The sequence below is a fragment of the Eschrichtius robustus genome, chromosome 2 (genome assembly GCF_028021215.1).
Source record: "Eschrichtius robustus isolate mEscRob2 chromosome 2, mEscRob2.pri, whole genome shotgun sequence".
Lineage (NCBI taxonomy): Eukaryota > Metazoa > Chordata > Mammalia > Artiodactyla > Eschrichtiidae > Eschrichtius > Eschrichtius robustus.
In genome coordinates, this window is record NC_090825.1 from 144,368,493 (window position 1) to 144,393,301 (window position 24,809).

A 24,809-nucleotide genomic window follows, 5' to 3' on the forward strand; every position below is an offset into this window, starting at 1 on the left:
GCTCACCATGAAGACGGATGGTTCCAAAGCTGTGTGCCTCTGCTGGAAATTAAAAACCCATGGAATACCTGATTATGATTAATTTTCAGTGCTTAGCCATGTGAAGCCAAATGAGAGTGTCTTTAAAACAAAGCTATTGATCTAGCTTTGTTTGGAATTGAGAAGATAAACTAATCAGATCCTGGGGGCGCTTTATAATGATGGGCAAAGAGAACTTTTTTTTTCCATCCTGGGTTTTTAAGCTTCAAGTTTGAGAGACCTGGTGTATCTGGATAAAATATAAATATATATTTTGATAGCAAATATCAGAGTAGAGAGGGGCAATCCAATTCTGTCCCGGACAGGAGTCTGGTGGAGATGAGGGCATGGTGGGGAGAAAGTTAGGGAAGTGGAGGGGACATCATTTAGAGATCCCCTCCTATGTCGTATATAGGGCATCTCCTCTTAAAGTTAAAGAAGCAGACTCAGAGAGGTGGAGTAGCTTGGCCAAAGTGCCACCACATTCGGGATTCCACACCCAGGCGTGTCTGACTGTACAGCCCTTCCCTCTCCCCGCAGACAGCCTTCCTGGTGAGGCGAGATGACACCACTCCGAGTCGAGAGAACTAACATGTGGGCTGTCAGGTGGTCACAGCTGTTTTGTGGCAGCTGGTGACTTCCATTTCCTGGTCTCTTCCCAGGGAATTTTCTCATCCTTCTCAAGAAGAAGGTGATATGCTCCTAGCAGCCCTTTCTACAGAGGCTTTTTTTTTGCAGGCAGGGAAAATCGAGCCTACCCTTCTCAGCTCCAGCCTCTTGCTACGAGGAGTCCTGGGTTACTAAATTTGGGCTGGCATCCTCTCCCTAGCAGACACGCATTTGGTGTCGGTTCCGGGGTCAGAGTTTGGGTGAGGAGAGACCATCCATCTTAGGAATGACAACCTGACCTCTCTGGCTGTGGGTCCTGCCTTTTCTGTACCGGGAATTCTCGGTTTTCATCCGATTTCCAGCAGCTTGCAGCATCATCATCCTCTCTGATTTCCCGTGATTCCTCTTGGAATCACCTTCCTCTCACACAACGTGAAGAGGACGTCTCCAACCCACTGCTACTGTCTGCGGGGCCAGGTGAAAAGGATGGTGGAAGGAGGACCTTCCCTTATGGACAAAGGGACATTTTAATGTACCTGTTCTTCCATTTATTTGACATTTATTCATTCTTCTGGAAGTCAGAGATATGTAACCTGGTGACTACGTAATTTATTTATTTATTTAATTTTCAGGGGGATGCTCAACACATCCTATGCTTATCATTCTGGCTAGAACTGTAGCATCAGAATTATTTTTAGAAGCAAGCAGTTACAGAACTTGGAAAGGGGAAGTCACCCCCGAGATAAAGCAACCGTCCCCTTCATTTTTCAAATGAGAAGCTGAGGGTCCAAGCACAGAAGGGACTTGCCCAAGGTCACACAGCTAACTGAGGGGCTGAGTCGGGACTGAGCTGCACGTCTCCTGAAGCAAGTTCTGCTAGGCTGTATTGCCTTCCTCTCCAGGTTTCCCCAAATCAGGGACGGCTGGAAGTGTAGTTGGGGCATAGGGGAGAACAATCAAAATGTTTTCTTACACAATTCAATTTTAGTTTGAATGACCCCAGGATGCCTCCTAGCCGACTTTCCCCCTGGAAATCAGGTGTCCTTAGCTGGACCCATCTGAAAATCCAGAACACAGAAGGGCAGCTACACATTTTTCCTAGACAAGGTGTGCAGGGTGGTCTTCTGGGGAGGGGTCCATCTCCTCTCATCTTCCCCCCAGACCTTGTCACTTTAAGGTTACTGCTTAAAGTTTGGATTTAATCCTGAGATGTGATCCCAAGTGCAACAGCAATGACTGGACTTTACCAGGCTGTTTGGCATTCCCCCTGGTCCTGTGCTAAAGTCCCTTTCTGATTCTGGGTAATTCCAGCCGACCCCCTGGTGCTACCCCTTTCTCATCTCCCAGACCTGTAACCTGCCTCTCCGTAAGTAAGCCCACACTCAGACGCTCCCTGATTGCTCTGGCAGGCGCTGGGGGTCTACTCCAGCCCATCTGTTTCACCCAGCAACAAATACCGTGGGAGCATCGGGGGAGAAAGGACTCAATTGAGACTTAATTAGCAGTAACCCCAGTTTGTGGGAGGAGAGAAATCCCACTTTGCTGCCTGCAAACACTTTGGCCAAGGTGAGCCGGAGGGATCTCCCGGTTCCCAATTTTAATAGCACTGCAGCAGAAGACACAGAAATGCATCCACACGGACCCCCCCAGGCACACACACTCCCCCTCTCTCCTCCTCACCCGGACACACACACGCACGCACACGCACACAAGGCAGCGATCGCAAAATCAACTCACAGGATCTCTAAATCACGCAGCGCTCGGAAGGCTCCATCTTCAATGCAGCTGATGCGGTTGTTGTCTAGTTGCCTGTGGAAAAGCAAGGGAAGATCATGAAGGCTGAGTGGGGGCCGTGCTGAGGAGCTGGGCAGTCTGGGCCGGGTGTCCCTGGTCCCCCGAGCGCCTGCCCCTCCACCCTCGCCGGCTCTGCTCGTCCCCGCCAGGAGCTCGTGCAGAGCCAGCCTGTCTGCCACGCTGCTGTCTCTCCTCTCTGACTGTCTGAGGGAACTACACAGACGAGCGCACCAAAGGCTGTCAGGTCTCAGTAAATATTAATTGCGCATTTTTTTTTTTAGGCAGAAGGGAGTAATTTCATTACATTAGGGCATCCAATCCATTACGAGCTCTTACCGTCATGTCACTGAAACAATTTCATTAAGCTAAAGGCCTGTAAATCATTGGAGGTCACTGCTCTGCCCTCCGTGACCTCCCAGAATGCTTTTTTTCCCCCTCTCTCCCTCTCCCTGTCTCCCTTTTACTGGAAGTTGCGGTCTTCTGCTCTGACACAGTGCTAAATCTCAAGGCTTTATCTGCCCAAGAGCAGCAAGGGTGCATGGGGAATATACCAATTCCAAATTAGACTCAACTAATCTAATTTTATAGTCTTTTTATTATTCTAAGCACCAAACGTCTGTGGTGGTTTGATGCCTCCGTGCTTTGTTATGGGGCCCATCTGGTAGGTCATTCTATTGAAGTATTTTCTGACTAAATACAGATTCCCTCAAACTGCACCAAGCATCATCAACATTAAAGAAATTCATTGATGGAAGCGTTCTGGATGGGGGAAAAAAAAGGACTATCATTATTGCCTTAAAGATATACCACTTAAATTTAAATTGGGGAGAATTAAATGCACCTATTTCAGGACTTTTTTTTCTTATGTCCCTTTCGATCTTATGAGCACGGAAATCATGTCTTTTAAAAAGATGCCTTGACTAATATACATTCCAGCTGGGGACTGAGGTTATTCTAGTTGAAGGATAACAAATAGATCCCACTATCTCAAATGCCTGACGTGTAAGTCAGAAGACTTACCATGACCACACCCCAACTGAAATATCATCTATTATGTATATATATATAATTTAATTTAAAAAAAAGATGTTATACAGAAAATGGTTATTATCACCAGGCTGTCTTATATTTTGTGTGCGGAACACACACAAAATATAATTTATGCTGGGGGCCAGGAGAAAAGTGTGACTGGAAGAAAATATTGTAAAGCGATTATACTCCGATAAAAAAAAAGAAAAAAAAAAAAGAAAGAGAGAAAGAAGTGTGACTGTGTTGAAAAACTCCCTCCTAGACTCCTTTTTCTTTCTTTTGTCTCAGACAAAATCAGCCCCTCTCAGGTGGAGGGTTCTCCTGATGCTGGAATTTTCACTTGAAACTTGTGCTAATCTATTCCAAGACAACTCTCTGCAGAAGATATGTCAAAGCTGCCTTTGGTAGCCCTCTTGGAGCATTTTATATTCTGCTGAAGGAAGGTGGAATTACAATTAAAATCCTATTATCACTGAAAAAATATATAGATGCAGGATTGCGTAAATACGCAGGAATGAAACACGTAGAATCAGAGTGATGGAGCGCATCACAGCAGATGGGCTCTGCCGCGGTCTCATGCGGAACGGAATCATCTCAAAAGACGCTCCCGATACAACACACTAGGTGTTTAGGATTACAGAATAGGCAGGAAATGGGTATCTCAAGAAGCAGAAGCACTCCGTAGGTTGACAAATTCTACATCTAGCGTTCAAAGTCCTTGCTGACGCCAACTCACACGGGATCTCAGAGTAGTTCCTGCTACCCTGAATTCTTCCCTTAACGAGAGTTGACTGAGTGGCCTTTCTGTAGAGCTCCTGTAAGCGTTGGGGCCGCTGATTCCCCGCAAAGGTTCTGTTAAGGCAGCCTGCTACCACTGCCCAACTTCTAGATTTATCATCGTTTAAGTGCCAATGAATCAACAACCCTTGCTCCACGCCAAGGCCACCGAACCTTACCAAGCAGAAATGCAGTGGAGCTGGCTTTTGGCGCCAAGAAATTGTTCATTGAACATGCTGAATTCGGCAAAAACGGTACCATCCGCCTAAGTAGAAAAGTACCTAAATCGTCCAATTGGGAAGTCTGGGGTAGTGCATAGAGATGGCAGTCTGTGGTGCACCTGCTTTTGTGCAGACATTTTAGAGAGGTCCTGGCTATTAGAATATTATTTATTTGCCAGATTTGTGAAGCGTTTTCCATTCCTTTTCTTTATGAGTGCACCAGAAACCAAACAGGATACTCTAAATGCACAGACTTTTACATTAAAAGTATGTAACTTGCAGGGGAGAAGAAACTCACAGAAAGAAGAGAACAAATGAAGTGGTAGAAAGAAATTAAAAAGGGTAGGGGGGGAAGGAGATGTGCAAAAGATTTTAAAAAATCCACTAGTCAGTCTCCCATCAGGGTCCTGCCACTCAGGATACAGAGCAGTGGGGACAGAGTCTCTGAAAGGACTCTGCTCATTTTAAGGCTAAAAGCAGAGATCTCTAGTACGTTATCAATTACGTGATGTTTAAATAGTTTCAGGGGGTGGCACTAGTTCTTCATGAATAATGGGGAAAACCAAGCTTTAACATAAGCATCTCTGTGGGTGTATTTTATAGAGTATTTTGGAACACATGAAATGTATCAAATTTTAAAATATTTATGCTGAAGTGTGCTTTTCTAGAAGACATTTATTATAACCAAGATTGTCTCCTTTCATTCGAGCCACAGATAAACAGTATCCCCGCCTTGGTGGTCAGAGTCCTTCCCAAGACGCATCATTCATTACAGAAGTCTACAGGGGTAAAGGCCTGCGAGGGTCCTGTCAGGAGACGAAAACCCGAGTTACTTCACTTCCCAGCTATTACATCTCCATGGCACTGAGCATCAGAGTGTTCGTGAAATGCTCATTAATTGTCTGCAATCAATTCTGATACTTCCTGCAAATAATCTAGGTCCCTAAAACAAAGTAAAAACACACGTGGGTCCGACAAGTTTTCGTTTTCTTTCAAAATTACATCTCAGACACACACAAGTTAGTCCTGAAGCACAGGAGAGGGGAGGTGAAATCAAAGCAAACCCAGCATCTCTCTGTGGGTGTTGGGAGAGAAGTGAAATAGACACATAGAGAACATTCCAGAGCTAAGGCCAAAGCATTTGTCTTAGCAGTTTGCTTCTGGGGGTGGATGGAGGCTGCCGACGTATGCTCTAAGCTCTCAAGTCAAAGGCCGATACTGTGCCTTTGAAAAGACTCATGCAAAGATCCGCTTAAAAACAAATCAAAAAAGCCCACTGCCCGCCACATACACCGTTACTCAGGAGGCAGGTGCAAAAGGAACTTCGGACACGGGAGCACTCAGAACTCAGCCATCTGAAAGTGCCTGGTAGCCCTCTTTCTATTTTTCCTTGGCAGTAAGAAGTGTGTTTTGTACTGCTACTGAATCTTTTCTTCTTGCCCCACGAAATAACCCACCCCCATGCCTTGCGTAGCGCCAGGGACTTCACAGCTGGTCACGTATGGCTGCAGAATGAGTCCTTCTAGAGCAAGTGTGACAGGGCTGGGCTCAAAATGTATGGAAGAAAGCTCTAAGCCACGAGCAACACTGTCCTGGCTGTGGCCCTATGGCCCTGGCACTAACAATAATGACAGAGCATTCCCTTCACGAGCACATGGGGGGCCGCCTTTCTGTCACACAGATCTCTGCGAGCCAGCATTTGGGAAGGTCGCTTGGAAGAAAGGGAGATTTCCATGGGTGCAGAGTGAAGGTGGGGAGCAGGAAGGCAGTGGATGGAGGAAAGGTTGGCTGTTTATTTTTTGGAGGCGACTTTTATTGTCCTCTTACTTTATACAGAATACTCAATGTGATTTACACTCTCCTGCCTGTGAATAAGGCGAGAAGCCCCCAGACGTTCATGATATTAAATTAACTGCTCTCATTTCCCTGGGCAGCTCAGATTTCGGCAAACAATGTGAGTGCTAAAAGGATACCAGAGTCCATTTAGAAAGGAATCCTCCAACAAGAACTAAATGCAGACTCCCGGAGAGGAGCTTTCTGACTACTGTATTTTCATACTCTGAGAATATAAACAAGTCAGAAAGGAAAGTCAGCGTGAGTGAGGACTTAAAATAATCTCCACAAACAGCGGACAGGGAGATAGTGCTTTTGTAAGAATTCCCATTTGTAAGCATAATATTATCACAATTCATCTCTTTCCATCACAATTTCAAATTTCATCATTGAAGCAGGATAGAAATATTTTTGCAGTTCAAAAATGAAAAGAAGCACATCTAAATCCTTAAAAAGGGGTTTAAAAAAAAACTGATTACAGTATCAAGAGGCATCTATCTATCTCCCAAACACCACCACACAACAACAAGAGAAGAAAGAAAATTTCATGATTTCAGTGATGCATTTGAGACTCCATGAGGAATACCTCGAAAAGAGAAAGCTCCAGAAATAGGCTTTAGAGAGCTGGAAGAAAAGAAGAATTCCCAACTAGCTATCTAGATGCAAGGTCTACATACCAGGGTACACCTACCCAGATGCTCACTTCTCATCCTGATGTTCTGTGGGTCTCAAGCATCTCAGCCCATGGATCGGTAAACTTAGCCTCAGGGCACTGTCACTCTGGGCCCAAAATTCAGCTGCAGTGTTTTGCTATAGGACTGCAGCGACTCTAGCTGCAGTCCTCCTAATGCTAAATGGGGGAAGTAGCTAAAGCTCAGCACCCTTTGGAGTTAAGCAGTTTGCTAATTTCCGAGCAAAACGATCTACACGAAATGCGCAAAATAAGTGGAAGGGCTTCTGCATGAAATTCACAAGGGAAGCCTTACTAGAAATTCAAAGCAAGTCTATGGTCCCGGAATCCAACAATTAATGAACCTATAAGAGCAACTGAGTATTATTAGATGTTCACACTGATTAGGTACCGGGGTATAGAATGAAGTGTGAGAAATCCTTTGAAAATATTTGGATGGTTATCACCTGTGGTTTTATATCTCAGTTATCTTAAAAGGTATAAGAGAATTCTAAAAACTAAACTAATTTGAATTTGTTTTTGATGAAATAGATATGTTCCAACATAAACATATTCGAAGTGTATTTCTTTTTCTGCACCGAGGAGAAATAGAATGTTGCAACTATGAAAAAAACAAAAAAACAAAAACCTGGGAAAAAAAGAACCTGCTTTCTTAAAACAAGCCAGAAGACAAAACATGAAGTAGCCTTGACCTGCTATTCCGTTTCTTCCTGTTAGCCAACTGTCCTTTAAGGAGAAAACAAGAAATCTAGTAGTGTTTCTGAAGGTTGCTTTATATGACAGTTTAACATTCTAAAAAAATCATTATTGAAGAACAAATTATAGAAGCATTTGTCTTCTGCTGGCTGGGGTCTTCAAAAGAAACAAAGTAAAGCTCAAGGTTATTTTAACTGGCAAAAGGAAAAAAAATCACGTTCAAAAGAAATGCATACACTTCATATAATTGAGTACTGGTCACACTTTGTAGGCAAATCAAACACTTGATCCAAGCCACAGTCTGCTAAGGAATTGTCACTATCTCTCATCATTAAGGAGCTACTGTAATTCCACATTAAAACATCTCAAATGAGCAAAAAGAGGTGAATCTATTATTTTGCACATTTTGTACACTTGCCCACCAGACCTAAGAACAACTGCATATAGATATGTTTACTGATCCATGAATTATTTATGTATCCACAAAGATTCTTGTCTATAGAACTGACAATTTTATGCCTACTTTTCCTACATAATAATTACATGTACTATCTCCCTATTATATGCATGTAAATGAAAACACATATTATAAGATAGGTAAAGATTCTTGTCTATAGAACTGACAACTTTATGCCTATTGTTCCTACATAATAATTACATGTACTATCTCCCTACTATACGCATGTAAATGAAAACACATATTATAAGATAGATAAAGAAAGTGATATTGATCTCTGAAATTTAACATGCCTGCATCAGTTACACTTACAGAGATATTTAGATAATTAAGTGATTGTTAGCATTCCCAAACTTCAACCAACCAAATCTACTTTGCAAAGGACAGAGTCCTAGGTTAACTAAGGTCTCTGATCAGAACATCCTGCCTAGAACTTAGTTAAAAATTGAAGCATGGATCTGTTTTACCAAGCATCGTTATGCATACTTCGCCACATGCCCAGCATAATACCTTTTATACAGTATATATCATACTGCTGTTTGACATATGCAACTTCTCAGCAGGAGAATGACTGCATCCACTCCAGTAGATGCTCCTGAAAGCCAGCTCTGCAATAATGCAAACACAGATGTTGGATTAGCACCAAAGCGGCACGCCAGACTTTGGAGAATAAAGGCGTGTTTTACACATCACTGGGAAATATCAATAACTCCACTTCTGTGTTTATATAGTTTCCGGTTTGTCGGGGATTTGGCAAATGAATTTGTGCAGAAAAATGTGTGTGTGGGGGGGTGTTAGAAATCCCTGCAAATTAATTCAGCAGGAAGGACAGTTGTTGGGAAGAAGCTGAGCTCTCATTTATTCTGGACAAGTTTCAGAAACAAATTTCTGGCTTTTCTAGATAAAACAACAACAACAAAAACCAAGCAAACAAAAAGCAAATCAAACGAAGATACCCCATATTCACAATGAGAGAATTTCTTTTCTCAGCAACTTTTAGACCAAGGGACCGAGGAAGTTTGGTTATTGTTTGCAAAATGTGCTCTCATGTTTGGAGGCATGCCTCAAATCCAGCCTTTCTTGTGTCAACCTGATATGAGGACCAAAGGACTTTATAGCTAGGATGTCCAACTTGCCAAGGTTGGCCCAGAACTTCCCCCGTTTTAGCACTGAAACTTCTGAGACCAATCCTGGGAAACTCTTCCGTCTCAGGTAAACCTGATGGTTTTGCACCTTAGTGTATAACTCTGTTGGAAACATTTATTCTCAGCACATCATCCCTTCACCAATGTCGCTAAACCTTAAAATGTCTGTTGATTCACAAACTTGGCTTTCAGTTATATCATCTCTAAAAAGCTCCTCACTGCAGCTACTGTAAAATGGGCTGTTGCTTTACAAACACACCTGCAACTGGACTGGTGGGGGCCTTCAAAGTGGCTGAAATGTTCTAATGTGATTCTTAACCTTCCTCACTGGGAATTAAAATTTCTTTGTAAGAGGCATCCTTGCTGATGTCATGAATACTCAGAGGCCAAACAAATAAAAGGCTGTCTCCATAGTGATGGGGGGTCGGTTTGCGGTTTCCCTAGTTACACTCTTGAGTGATAACCATCTGGGGTTCCTCCCTGGCAGAGGGGAGAGGGAGTGAGAAACTGGAAAGACGAAATGTGCTTTTGTTAACAAGCCTGAAAGTTATCTCCCATATCTCTGTGTTTTACTTCTTTTTAAATCAACCAGCACAAACTGTAGTGAGTTTCAACATTTTTTCACCCTCATGGGCATTTTGGAAATTTTTCCTTTGGACTCTAGGGGTAAATGATTCCAGCTGTGAGAATATGACCCATAAGCACAGCCGGAGAAGAGTATTTTTTCCGATACTGAAGTGACTGCAGGCATCGGAGCCCAGGTGGGACACTGGTTTTCATTCAAATATGGGATGGTAAGCAGCACTACTCTGGTCTGAAGTCAAGGGTCTCTCCCAAACAGTAAGCCTGCATCACAGGAGGGCAGGGACAGCCTCCTAAGACCTTGAAAGATCTTTGTTTCCCTTTAAAAAAAACCCCATGGATCTCTCATGTAGAAATTTAAGACTTCCTTGAATTTAGCCACATTTCCAACTCTCAACATTTGCTACCCATTTTTTATAAAATGGAAGACGAGGGCTCCTGTACTTTCTGGCCATGTGATTGATGTGATTCACATCTGCCCCAGTGGGCCTGGAGGGCAGAACATGGGGTCAAAGAAGATTATTCTGGAGTCTTAAGGTTCTGGACTTGCTTGGGACTTGCCACTCCTTTCTTCTGTCCTATTTCTTTCTTTTGGAATGGGACCATCTGGCCTATACCTGTCCCACCATTGTGTTTTGGAAGCACATATATATTTGATTTCACAGGTTCACAGCTTTTGTCTCAGAATGAATCATAGCTCGAGTCCCACCCATATCTGATTTAGGTGATATTTAGATGAGACTTTGGACTTGAGACTTTTAAGTTGAGGCTGGACCGAGTGTGGGTCTATTGGGATGGAATGAACATATTTAGCATGTGAGAAGGACATGAATTTGGAGGGGATCAGGGGCAGAATACTATAGACTGAATGTCTGTGTCTTCCCCGAATTCATATGTTGAAGCCTATCCCCCTAAGTGAGTAGGTCATGAAGGCAGAGCCCTCATGAATGGGATTAATGTCCTTATAAAAGAGGTCCTATAAAAAGGGCTCCCGGGCTTCCCTGGTGGCACAGTGGTTGAGAATCTGCCTGTCAATGCAGGGGACACGGGTTCAAGCCCTGGTCCGGGAAGATCCCACATGCCGCGAAGCGACTAGGCTCGTGAGCCACAATTGCTGAGTCTGCGCGTCTGGAGCCTGTGCTCCGCAACAAGAGAGGCCGCGATAGCGAGAGGCCCGGGCACCGCAATGAAGAGTGGCCCCCGCTTGCCGCAACTAGAGAAAGCCCTCGCACAGAAACGAAGACCCAACACAGCCATAAATAAATAAATAAATAAATAAAATTTAAAAATAAATAAATAAATAAAGCAAATAATTAAAAAAAAAAAAAAGGGCTCCCTTGCCCCTTCCATCATAGCAAAAAGACAGCTGTTTAGGAGGCAGGCCCTCAGCACACAGAATCTGCCGGCACCTTGATCTTGGATGTCCCAGCCTCCAGAACGGTGAGAAACACACTTCTGCTGTTGGTAAGCCACCCAGTTTCCGGTATTTTGCTACAGCAGCCTGAACAGACTATGCACCATCCATGCCCCCAAGTCTCAGTTTCTCTGTCTGTAAAATGGAGATAATAACATTTAGCCCGAAAGGAAGTTTTGAGTACGCAAGTTATGAAATGTATGCACTCTGAAAATGTATTTGTGGCCTTGCTTAATTTTCTTTGCTTTTTTTTTTTTTTTTTTTTTTTTTTTTTTTTTTAATTTTTTATTTTTTTTTTAATTTTCTTTGCTTTGAAATAAATAATATTAAACATAAGAATGCGTCTTACATAATCTCAAAGGGCTCTTTCAGCTCTCAAGTTATGGGGCCCGAGGTCAATTTCTTATGAGATTTTTAAGAGAAAGTTCCTGCTCATCTTACTCAGATCCTGCTGTGATTTGAGCCTATCCTTTTATCCCTTCTTCCTCCATCCCAGACCAAAGAATCTATTATTGAGATATTCAATATATTCTTTCTGGACTGAGGGCAGCAGTTCAGACTCACGTGCTTTTTGCACTTCTCCAGCTGATATGAGATTGAAAGACAAGAAGCCATCAAAACCCTGTGCGGAAGACAATACAAATTTTTCTCTTACCAGGACAATGATGTCAAAACAGACCCATATTTACAACTCCCGTAGGCGTGAACCACTAAGAAGGGTAATTACAAAATTTAACCCCATTTCTTCGTGGCCATTTGCAATTAATAACCAATCAAGTAATGTATTGAGCACCTAAACTAATCAAATGCCACACCATCATCTATGGTGTATGATTTCTTCATCTTAACATTCCTTAATCTGTACACAAACCTTGAACGACTCCCTGCGGCCTTACGCTGTAACTGTTACAACAACACAAGCACAATAATCACCGCACGTGGTACCTACTCACATGTAGTAGGCATTAAGTATTGAGCTGAGTATCTTCAATATCTTCTCTCAGTTGGGTCTCACAATAACACCACCCCTATTTTACAGAAAAGGCAAGTGAGGCATCAAGAGTTTCATCTCTAAGCTCGGCTTTGGACCCAGATCTGTCCACACCCATAATGACTGCAGGTGATGCTGTTTCTCTGTAAATGGCCCAGACTCCTTAGCATGGCATTGTTCACCCTCGCTATGCACCATGGGAGAGTACCACGTACTCACTTTTGCTGGTCCTTTCCCCCTCCTCCGTTTGGGGAATCCCTTCCCCTCCATCAAGGCCCTCCTCAGAGGCCACATCCTCTATGAAACCTTCCTCTGCAAACTCAGGCAAAATGAACCACTCTCTCCAAAACCTCCTGACCCTTTGGTCATCCTTCCATTAAAGCACTTACTTCACAGCAGTAGGACTAGCTGTAAACACAGGAGGAAACCAAGGTTCAGAGAGGTTACGTAGCATCTTCAAGGCAACTCAGCTAATAGATCGGACAGTCAGGTTCACACCTGTATTCCTGATCCGGGAAACTTAGGTCTCACCCTCCATGCTATCCCACCTCTCCCTGACTTTCAAAGTGCAAGGATGGGGAGCCTATAAAGTGACTGTGTGGACTTAACTCATTCATATTCAGATAGAAAGAGGCTGGTGAGAAAAGTCAAGGTTTGGTCTTGGCATATGTCACGGAGACCCAGTTGCTGTCATTGGTCTGCAAGCATTCTGACCCAGAAGATGGGAGGTGAGGGCAGTGCAGTCAATAGGGTCCCTTCACCTCCCCTGTGTGTCTCTGAATTAGATTCCCTGGGAGCCCTAGGCCACCTGACTTTTAGGATCATTGGAGAAACCAGGCTGATTTTAGCTCCAGTTTCTGGAGATAATGGGAAGGGATCTACACCCTAAGGAGATGCTACAATTCCAGGTCACCTATTGGGACTGATGGGCAGTCTCCTGACCAGGCTGGGACAGCTTAGTGCTTCTTGAGCAGGGGTGAGGCACATCCAGGGAAATGGCTCTCTCTGCTCCAGGCAAGTGGCAAATTGCACAGATTTTAATCAGTCTTTCCTGGGCCTGGCCTTCCCTAGTGTCACATAGGCTTGTCTTCTAAAGGTGTACAAGCCACGGGTCCTGAACAACTGGGTAGCCCTCACCAGGTCATGTACTCAGATGTACGGGGTCAGTGGCCATTAGCAAGGTGTCACTCAAAGGTATCTTTGTGGCAGCAGAAGCCAATTAAAATGTGTCTTGTAAGCTCAGTGTAAGGGGATATCAAGGTCTTCCTGTAATTAACTGCTGAAAAAAGGGGCATCAAAACTCAGCAACATGGGCAGTGCTGATAACTATATTCAATTCAGCTAATGCACAGAACTGAAATACTCTAGGAAAAGGCCAGCTTTTTTCTTCGCTATGACTTGAAATGAATAATGGATGTCTGGACTCATTGGCAACAGGAGAGCAGGGGCAGGATCTGTCTTGCTCACGACTGCACCTGCCTCACAGGAAGTGCTTGGTGTAAAACCCTAGGGGGTCACAGTGAGATACTGCTTTATACCCACTAGGATGGCTATGCTCAAAAAGATGGAGAGCAACTGCTGGCAAGGACATGGAGAAATTGGGACCCTCCTACATGGCTGGAGGGAATGTAAAATGGTGCAGCCACTCTGAATGACAGTTTGATGGTTTCTCAAAAAGTTAAACACAGAATTACCCGATGACCCAGCAATTCAACTCCCTAAGGATATACTTAAAAGAACTGAAAACAGGCGTTCAAACAAAAACTTGTACACAAATGTTCACAGCAGTATTCACAATAGCCAAAGGCAGAAACAACCCAAATGCCAGCCAATGAATGAACGGAAAAACAAAATGTGGTATATCCATACAATGGAGTACTATTCCGTCATAAAAAAGGAACAAAATCCTGATACATGCTACAACATGGATGAACCTTGAAAACATTATGCTAAGTAAAAGGGCCAGACAAGAAAGGGCACATATTGTATGATTCCATTTATGTGAAATATCCAGAACAGGTAATCTATAGAAACAGAAAACACATTAACAGTTGTTGGGGACTGGGGGTGAGGGGGAGAAGGGGGAGTGGCTGCTTAACGGGTATAGGGTTTCCTTTTGGGGGGATGAAAATGTTTTAGATCAGAAGGATGGTTGAACAACACTGTGAATGTACTAAATGCCACTGAATTGCATACTTAAAAACGGTGAGTTCTACGTTATGTGAATTTTACCTTAAAAAAATTTAAAAAGAGGAGCTTTATGAGAGCATCACATTGTGAGAGTAATTTTCCTGTGACGACATCACAGAGAAAGGCAGGGAAACCTAGGGCAGATCTTATACTAGGCACAATCAGGCAATAAACCCAGTTCGGTCTGGTGTGGAAAAAAATGTCTCGGCATTTGAAGAGCAATGAGAATGATGGAGAGAAACAAGGGGGATGGGGGAATTATTTACAGCAAATTTTAAAACTCTTTCTCCTAGCTGGCTTTGGGGACACTACCAGTCACTTTACACTTTGGAAAAAATAAAATTGGTTGAAGCAAAAGAATGAGGATGGTAAACTTGATGGAAGGGGGCAAAAGCACCTGCTCGATTCCTAAGGCAAATATAAAATGTTGGGGGATTAGCCACTATTTTGTATTTTCCACACCACTGCTCCCTCCTCTCCATTGGTACCTAGCACAGATAACTCAGTAGATTGTGTTTGCATTTCAGCAGCTGAGTTCCTCATTTTCTTTTTGCCTGTCCTCAGATTGGTTCTTTGGCTTCCCTCTCTGAGAAGGCAGGAAAGGAGGCCTTGGCTTACCCTCACGGCAGCAAGAGAAGCATCTCTGACCAGAAATCCTTCCCTGCCCTGGCCTCCGGTATGGGTGGGCTATGGGAGCCCCCAGGCAAGGTTTCAGGGGAGGAGATGAGGATGGAGGCCAGGTGAAAATGGTGAGTCATTTCCCTGACTGCTTGGCTCCAAATTCCCACAGGATTCTGGGGCAGCCACAATGGTCTCACTGAGCTGAATAAATCCAAAAAAGTTGGATCAGAAAGAAGAGGCCAGAAAAAGAAAGGAGAGAAGGGGGCTGGAAGTCAGAGAGGCCCCTCTGAGATGGTTCCCACCTGGGTACCCAGGTGACGGCCAGTTTAACCAATAAGCTTCCACGTCTGGAGCTATTGTTTGTGGCTTTCTGTCGTGGCTACTGCTATTTAAGCTGGCCATATCCAGCCTGAAGGAGGTTTCTAATTTCTCTCCTGATTCCAGAAAAAAGAAATAAGAACTGAGAATAAGAAACACTACACTAGGGGAAAAAAGAAAAACAGAGATTCTCTTTTTCTCATTTGCCAGTAGTAGAGTTTTATCTAAGATGCTGTGGTTTAGTGGGGAAAATAAAAACAATTTGCTCAGGAAGCAGACACCAAGGATCTTTGACCTTGCTGGGTCATGGTCTAACTTCCATGGGCTAAAATTTCCCTATCAGTCAGACAAAGGGGTGAAATAGATGATTTCTATGCATCTCTCCTGAGCAGACACTCAGGGCTGCAAAATATTAATCCAGCCCCTGAATCCTCATATGAAGATTTCCTCATGTTGTTGTTACAAGGTACTATCGAAGGAGTGAGATTTTATTTTAATGCAATATGTTGAGAATGTAAATATGAGTATCCTCTTGTCTGGAACAGTTAAGACAGGAAACATCCAAGCATTGGATGTCTGAACAGTAGGCTGGAAAAAAATACAAGTATGAATGAAATGTGGTATTACTCCTGCCAAACTGCTCCACGGGAACCCACCAAGCTCAGATGTCCTCACCAGTGCCTATGGGGTAGAGATTCATGGAGCATGTGGTAGATAGGACAAGTCCAGCTCTCCCAAGCTTCTGGATGCTTATGGGGTTAGAAATAAGGGGTTAGGCTGTTGCAGCTCCTTCTACCTCATCTCCTCGAAATGTCCTCTTTTCCTGGTCAGAAACAGCATGTCTCAGAAACAGTCTTTCCTCCCATTAGTCACAGAGATGACATTTTTTTTTTGTTGTTAACATCTTTATTGGAGTATATAATTGCTTTACAATGGTGTGTTAGTTTCTGCTTTATAACAAAGTGAATCAGCTATACATATCAGAGATGACTTTTGAAAAGCACTGAATAATTTTTACTGTGGTATCAGAAAGCAATACCACTGTAAAAATGGATATCCCACATCTAATGGGGGGGTCTGAAAAAATGGGGAACACAGCCTCTGAAGGCAGAAGGGGAGAAAGCCATCCCAGGTGATACCCTCAAGTTGAGTGATTTACCAAGAAGCTGCTGGGAGGTGCCAGGGCAGAGAATCAGTCTTCCAGGATTTTCCCAAGATTTGCCACTAAAGTACGTAAAAATGGGAATCCTCACCCCCAGAAATGATCTTGGGACTGGCACTGCTTTTTCTGGCAAGTTCACCCTATTTTTACATCCCAGCTAAATGTTAGTTCCCTCACTACCCTTGGAAGTTGGACCTGAGGGGGGAAATGCATATTTCCAAGTCAAAGTCCTATTTTTCTCAGCCATTCAAACTTCAGCTATGGAGTGTGCTGGCCTCTGTGCACAAAGTCCCCAAAGCAGCCTCCCTCACTCGTTGGGCGCCCAGAGCTCTCCTAGCTTCCTCAGCTGTTGCTGGCCTTCGGAGGCCTGAGCCCGACGGGTACAAATGCATGAGCTTGTGTCTTCTTATACTTCCTCAAGTTCTCTGATTCTTTCTTTTTCCTTAGGAAATTCCTTTTTGAATTCACCACCCAAGGTTTCAATTTCCCATCCTAGGTTCTTCACATCCTTTCCTGGACATCCACATCCTCAGCAGAGGACACAGCACATTTACATCCCAGTACACTTTGGTTCCTTTGCCCCCGGCCAGACTGGATGCAGGGGGTTCAGGATTCACGTGGGAATTGTGGAATGGGGTGACCGCTGCCATGAACAAGCCTTCTGTAAACAGACGGCAAATGAAGCTTGGGGTGGGATAAACCCAGTGATCCTGCCACAATGAGCGAAGCCATCTCTCAGGATTTGAAAACGGAAAAGTTGAACCCATCCGATCAGAGGAAAGGGTTGGATAGTCAGAGCTAACATTTCCTTTGTCTGTGATGGATAGCCACTTTGGAACTATTTCCTGTCCTGATTTTTCCTTCGGTCAGCATTGCGGGGGAAACAGGGGGTGGAGGGATGGTGTCTGTTTCGGTCATGATGTTCTATACGGACCCCTCCAAGAAGAGTGCAGTACTAGAACTGTGTCTGTACAAAAGGTTTGCATTAACTGTAATGAAGCAAATGACAAAATCAATAAAGTGGGAATTGTGCGGCTGTCATAAAGATGATGTAAATCCAGGGTTCACGATGGTTATGAAGCTATTTAAAATTGTAATTAAAACCAGTACCATTTTTTTCAAGATAAAAGCCCCTGTGACAACCATAAATGCAAGCTACAGGAAATTTTCAACAAATATATTCAAAATTAATGTATGGCACAAAGATGGCATAAATTAACAGAGGATAATCCATAAGCCCAGGCTTCAGAACGTAAGAGCACAGAGTAAGGAGATTTTGATTTCGTGTTTGGTTTTCCAGTGATGTGGTTTTCAATTTTAATCAAGTTAAAGCTTGGCAGAGCACTTAGAGACTCTGAATGAATGGCATATTTCTGACAACTACTCTTCAATGAGACTGAAAATGCTGTCTCTGTATTTGCACAACTTGAGATCTGACGGCATTTGCCACTTTATGCATCCCACATATTTTAGAAAAGAATCTAGCGGTGTGTGTGTGTGTGTGTGTGTGTGTAGGAGAAGATGACCTTTTTGTTTCATTCAGGAGTGGGGACGGGATGAGGTGGGGGAGAAAGGGGGTGGGATGTCCACTCTTCCAGTCCTAATGAGCTATCATCCTTAGACTTTCTTTCTGAGCCCTGATTGTAAACGGTTAACACTGAGATTTCTTGGGAAACATTATGTACCTACCTACCTATCCATCCACCTAACTTTAGAGCATCACTGTTTACTTTCAGATCATAAGCAATATCTCCTATTATGGCCTTCAGCGCTGCTGAAGGAGATTCCAGCCGTCTGGGTGATAATAACTATAGAGTCATAGAATCTCAGTATTGGGAGCAATCTCAGAGATCATCAGGTCCAAGTCCATCATTTTTAACAGAAGAGGAAAGTGAGGATTAGAGAGAGGAAGAGTTACTTAAAATCCTAAGGTAGCATTTGGCAGTATACTCAGGACTTGATCAAGAACACCTCAGGTCACAGTATTTGGAGCAGGAAGAGTGACATACAATATGCCAGTGAAAAAAATAAGACAGTAAATGATGATTATATTGTATTGTCAACTCTGAAATGCCACTAGAATTCAGAGATGCTTGATTCTTTCAATCCTTTTGGGGCTTCAAGTATGGTGAGGAGGTGGCTGGGGAAGGTAATAAGTAGGAATTGAGGAATCCCAGCGATTTAGGGGTATATTCACGTTTTTTTATTTTCCTCATTTCTTTTTTTTTTTTTTTTTAATTATTTATTTTTTTAATTTTTGGCTGTGTGGGTCTTCGTTTCTGTGCGAGGGCTTTCTCTAGTTGTGGCGAGTGGGGGCCACTCTTCATCGCGGTGCGCAGGCCTCTCACTATCGCGGCCTCTCTTGTTGCGGAGCACAGGCTCCAGACGCGCAGGCTCAGTAGTTGTGGCTCACGGGCCCAGTTGCTCCGCGGCATGTGGGATCTTCCCAGACCAGGGCTCGAACCCGTGTCCCCTGCATTGGCAGGCAGATTCTCAACCACTGCGCCACCAGGGAAGCCCAATTTTCCTCATTTCTTGATGGCTTGACATCTTAGGGGGCCTTGCTGACTAGGGAGAGACTGCCACTCCTAGAGCTAGTTAATTCCTTGAGATAGTAAGCAATTTATCAGTGAGCCCATCTTTCATATACAAATAAACCAATCCTGAGTCCCTACCCCCAAGCACCTCCTTTACCTAACTCTCACACACGGAGCAAATATTTTCCCTCCCTACATCACCCCAGGGCCAGGTACCAGACCACTACAAACAGCCTCTGTTCCCCCAAGGCCCATTGGAATTATTCAGACTGGCCAGTCCCAAGCTGTTTCCCGAGCCCTGCCTTGTCTTTCCCCAGGAAACCGCAGTACAGGCTGTGGTCTTCCTTCCCTCTTGCTTCTGTCTCCTGACCCTGGTGCTTCCCTTTGTGGCCCTGCATGGCATGGTGTGCCTCACATTTCTAGGAAAACTCTGAGGAATGATGAACTTTTCTTTTAATGGCATTCACCTCCCTGTGTTATCGCTCAGTCACCTTTATAAATTAAGCCCTGGACATAGGACAAAGGGACCCAGGTTTAGGTCACAACTCCTGCCCACTGTCTGAACGCTCCTGGACAAGTTTAATCACCACATTTTTAAAAAGAGAAGCGTGGACTGTATTTTCTTCAAGTCCTCTCTAGCTTGATAAGTCTATGACTCTAAGTAGAGTGACCTGAATTCTAAGTCCTCTGTTCAACAGGCAGCGAGGCAGGCTGCAGTACAGGAACGGCAAAGCTGGCCAAACCACTTAGTATAGAAGCACAGCTCTCACTTGTCTCAGTAGTAAAATGGGCAAAGAAAGGAATTCATTTTAGGAAATCTAATTGCATTAAGGAGCTGATTCCAGAAAACGGTCTTGGATTGATAGTCTACTGAGATGCCTCGTCTCCTGCGATGAACAATCCAGCAGAGAAGATGTGCACATCCACAACTCGATTATACTGGTTGACAGCAGGTTCCCCAAACTGCACAAGGACCATCTTAATTGCCAGAAAGGTGCGGATCTGGGAAGCAGTTTCACAATGGACCCCAAAGAAAGTTGAATGCCAGACCTCACTTTAAAATGGCCCAAGACATGTAAAGAGGCTCCGGGAAGGTTTGATTCAAACCATTCAACCTCTGGGACACACAATAAGAAAGCCCCTCAAAGTTCAAAGCAGGAAGCCTTAGCTTGGGAGCCTTGGGGTTGTTGTGTACAGGGCAAAGACGGGCTTTTTTTTTTTTTTTTTTTTAAACAGTAGCAGCTGGAGCTGCAGTGAGAGCATCACTTAACGGGCTACAGGAGATGTAACGAGGAGAGATGGACCTTCTCTTTTGAGGGAAGACAATACAGGACCATTGCTAAAGTAGAGTTCAAGTTTAGAATATTGGCTTTGTGGTCTACGTGTTTTCCCTGTAGCTGAGTAAGGCTGACACAGGACGAAAGGAATCCCTTGGGATATTTAAAATAAGGCATGGGCAGTAAAGGCAGGTTAAAGGGAATGGGGGCAAGGAGATTCTGCTTAAGGGAATCTTCGGAAAACCCCTTTTGTTTGAACCCCTGTGAAATGTCTTCAGTTTTGAGTGCAGAAAACTCCAGAAACTGATTACAGTTATTGGGGTTTTACTGCCTGGTGGGGTCCTCTTACTCTATTATTCTGGGCTGAATCACCAGCACCCAGCCACACCCTCCTCTGCAGTCATTTCTGCTCTGTCTATAACTCCTAAAGTTCATTGAAGAGAAAGCTGGGTTTTATCTTCTTCATTGTCTGGCTTGGGTAACAATGTGTGCTGGGAATGAAGGAAAAGAATGCCACGCATGAAACACCCATGGTATGAGACCCAAAGTGTTCACAAACCCAAATTAAATGCAGTCTGTTCACAGCACCACAAAGTCTGATTTGCTTGACAACTGAATAATGACTCAATATTTGTATCTTCCCAATGAATCGATGCATTGGTTGCTTTCAGTGACCACACAGAGCACATTGTGAGTTTGGGTGTGAAGTCTTATTTTAGAAAGACTCAAGCAAACATTTGCAGGTTTGTGAGCTGAATGTGCTTAAGTAGACAAAAGCGATATTCAGCCAGTGATCTAATTGACATTTTACTCGGGCAAGAGAACTGAGGCCAGCCCAACGGCAGGCAAATTCATTTTCCAAAGGTCATGGGGTTGGCTGCTGGTGATTCGTTGTTGAAAGATATCTCAGAGCTGGTCAAGGCCACAATCAGAGATGCCCGTGGAATACAAATAATTCCCCTTATTCAAATCTGGCAGCCAGGACCACGGGTCAATGTGGTTGCACTTATGCAAATGGTAATCATCACAGTTTCCAGTTGAGGAGGGTCAGGGGTGACAGAGACGGGCAGCCTGGGGCTTGGCCGGCTCTAGAGTCTTGTGAGTTCCTGCTTGGAAAATCACTCTCTGGTATCTCGTCCCAGAGAATCAAATGGGAGTGCTCCCATTCTTTGGGCTGAGATCAGATGGATTTCTTTAACTCACAGAGAAATTTAAAATATGTAATATATGCACATGATAAAGGAAAGTTCAGAGAGCCTCAGAGTCCAAAGTTAAAAACAACACCCTCTCCTGCCCCATCCCTGCAGTTCTGCACTTTGCTTCCCCGGCAGCAACTACTTTTAGAATTTTCTATAAATTTGTCCACAGATATTTCACATATCTAAAAGCCTATGAGAACAAATACAAGCATACTGTCTTAAAAGCACAAATGGTAAAAAACTGCACTGACCTTCCTGCCTTTTGGGTTCTCGTTTATCAGCTTTGGATGCTGTTCTGTATCATCTATAAAGATCAGTCTCCAAGAGATGAATGGATAAAGATGTGGTATATGTATATATCTATAGCTATATCTATCTATCTATCTATACACAGTGGAATATTACTCAGCCATAAAAAAGAATGAAATAATGCCATTTGCAGCAACACAGTTGGACCTAGAGATTATCATACTAAGTGAAGTAAGTCAGACAAAGACAAATACCATATGATATCACTTATATGTAGAATCTAAAAAAATGACATAAATGAACTTATTTACAAAACAGAAATAGACTCACAGACATACAATACAAACCTATGGTCACCAAAGGGGAGGGATAAATTAGGAATTTGAGATTAACAGATACACACTACTATATATAAAACAGATAAACAACCAGGACCTACTTATAGCATAGGGAACTATATTCAATATTTTTTTTTTCTGTTACTATACTGGACTTTATTAGTAACACAGATGAACTAGAGTGAACTAATGTCTAAGTGTGCAGTCTCTGTTAGGATCTTTGCAGTTCAATATCTTGTAATAACCTATAATGGAGAAGAATCTGAAAAAGAATATATATGTGTGTGTCTGTGTGTGTGTGTGTATTTTGTGTGTGTGTATATACACACACACACACACACACATATATACACACACATACACACATAAAACTGAATCGCTTTACTGTGCACTTGAAACACTGTAAATAAACTATACTTCAATAAAAAAATTAAAAATTCATTCCCTAAATTACAGTAGCACTTTTTAAGTGCTCAGTAGCCATATGTGGCTAGTGGCTCCCATTATTTTGTGCTAATACAGAACATTTCTATTATTGCAGAAAGTTCCACTGAAGAGTGTTGGTCTACAGATTCACAAAGAAAGAGCAATGGAAACATTAGATTAAATCAACCCTGAAGCTTGCCCTACCTTTGGACTTCCAGATGTGTGAACCAATAAATGCCATTGTTGTTTTAAGTCAGTTTGAACTCGGCTTTCAATTCTCTTCAGCTGGAAGTATCCTAGCTGATTAGACAATTAAGCTGTTTAAATATTAAAAATTAAGATATTTTGTGCAACAAATACAAACTGCGATTCTCTCATGTGACAGCTCCCATCATTTTGTCTGGCCCTTCAGTAAGCACTAAAAGTTTTGGCCAATTAATAAAGGAATAATTAAGTAAATTAAAAAAAAAATCAGTCTCATTGCTCTTAACTGTAATAGTCCAGTGAATGACATACCATGATTCATTTAACTAGTGTCCTACTGATGGGCTTTTAGGTGGCTCCCAAGACATTTTCTCTACAAATGATGCTGACCTATACATTTTTTGGAGACTTGTATAAGTTTACCTTTTAAAATAAATTCATAAAAAAGTTAAACGGATAGATTGAGGAGTATGTGTGTTTTTTATTTTAATAGCTGCTGCCAGACTGCTAGTTAAGGGGGTTATACCAAGTGACACTCTTACCGTTAGTGTAAAATACTGCCCCACACCTTTGCCAATTCAGTGTCTTATGAACTCCTAGCAAGCACTCAAGAAAAGAAATCTCTCTAATCACACCTAAATTTCATGGGAAGAAGTTGGATGCATGGTCCTGGCATCAAGACGGCTGTGGCTAAAATATATTGATTAAGGCTTTCTTTCCTACCTTACGTGAGCTTTCTAAAAAAATGGGACATAGGGCAGGTTTTTCCTACTCTGGTATTTGTTGTTGATGTTTTTAAGTAATGTATGTTCATTGTAGAAATATTAAAAACCAGGCAAAGTTAAGAAAATAAAACCACTCAGGTATTTACTCAAGAGAAATGAAAACATAAGTGAAGGTTCATGCAGCTTTACTCACAATAACCAAAACTTGGAAACAATTTAAGTGCCCATCAACAGGGGAATGGATAAACGTACTATCATATATCCCTACAGTGGAGTATTACTCAGCAATCAAAACTGATAGACAATACATAAGATGAATTTCAAAATATTATGCTGAGTGAAAGAAGCTGGATACACAAGACAACATACTGTATGAGTCCATTTATATGAACTAGTTGTAGAGAGAAAACTACACAGAGTGACAGAAAGCCGATTGGTGGTTGCTGAGGGTTGAGGTCGGGGAGAGGGGCTTGACTCTACAGAGATATAAAGCACATTCTGAGTGGTGATGACATTATGATATACTTGTAAAAATGCACTGAACTGTAGAGTCAAAATGGGTGCATTTTTTGTTAGTACTTTTTTAAATTGAAGCATAGTTGATCTACATATTAAAACTTTTTATACACATTTTAAAGGTTACTTTCCATTTACAGTTGTTACAAAAGATTGGCTATATTCCTTGTGTTGCATAATACATCCTTGAGCCTATTTTACATCCAATAGTTTGTACTTTCTACTCTTCCACCTCTGTTTTGCTCCTCCCCCTGATCTCCCCACTGGTAACCACTAGTTTGTTCTCTATCTGTGAGTCTGCTTCTTTTTTGTTATATTTACTAGTTTATTGTATTTTTTAGATTTCACATATAAGTGATATCATACAGTATTTGTCTTTCTTTGAGTTATTTCACTTAGCATAATGCCCTCCAAGTCCATCCATGTTGCTGCAAACGGCACATTTTCATTTTTTACAGCTAAGTTGTATTCCGTTGTATATATATACCACATCTTCTTTACCCATTCATCTGTTGATGGAAACTTAGATTGTTTCCATATCTTGGCAATTGTAAATAATGCTGCTATGAACACTGGGGTGCATATATCTTTTCCAATTAGTGTTTTTGGTTTTTTTTGGATATATACCCAGGAGTGGCATTGCTGGGTCATATGGTAGTTCTATTTTTAGCTTTTTGGGAAACCTCCATACTGTTTTCCACAATGGCTGCACCAATTTACAATTTCTAGCAACAATGTACAAGGGTTCCCTTTTCTCCACATCCTCGCCAACATTTGTTATTTGTGTTCT

At 42.7% G+C, this 24,809-nt stretch overlaps 1 protein-coding gene across 3 annotated transcripts in view; it reads right to left on the reverse strand.

Annotated features, from left to right (window-relative positions):
• The window catches only part of SLIT3 (slit guidance ligand 3), a 619,979-nt gene that overhangs the window by 178,159 nt on the left and 417,011 nt on the right, over positions 1–24,809 (reverse strand). For all 3 annotated transcript variants that reach the window (XM_068536340.1, XM_068536341.1, XM_068536339.1), the window contains exon 6: positions 2,365–2,436. In XM_068536340.1, the coding sequence (XP_068392441.1) occupies positions 2,365–2,436 (72 nt within the window). The remainder of the gene's footprint in view (positions 1–2,364; positions 2,437–24,809) is intronic.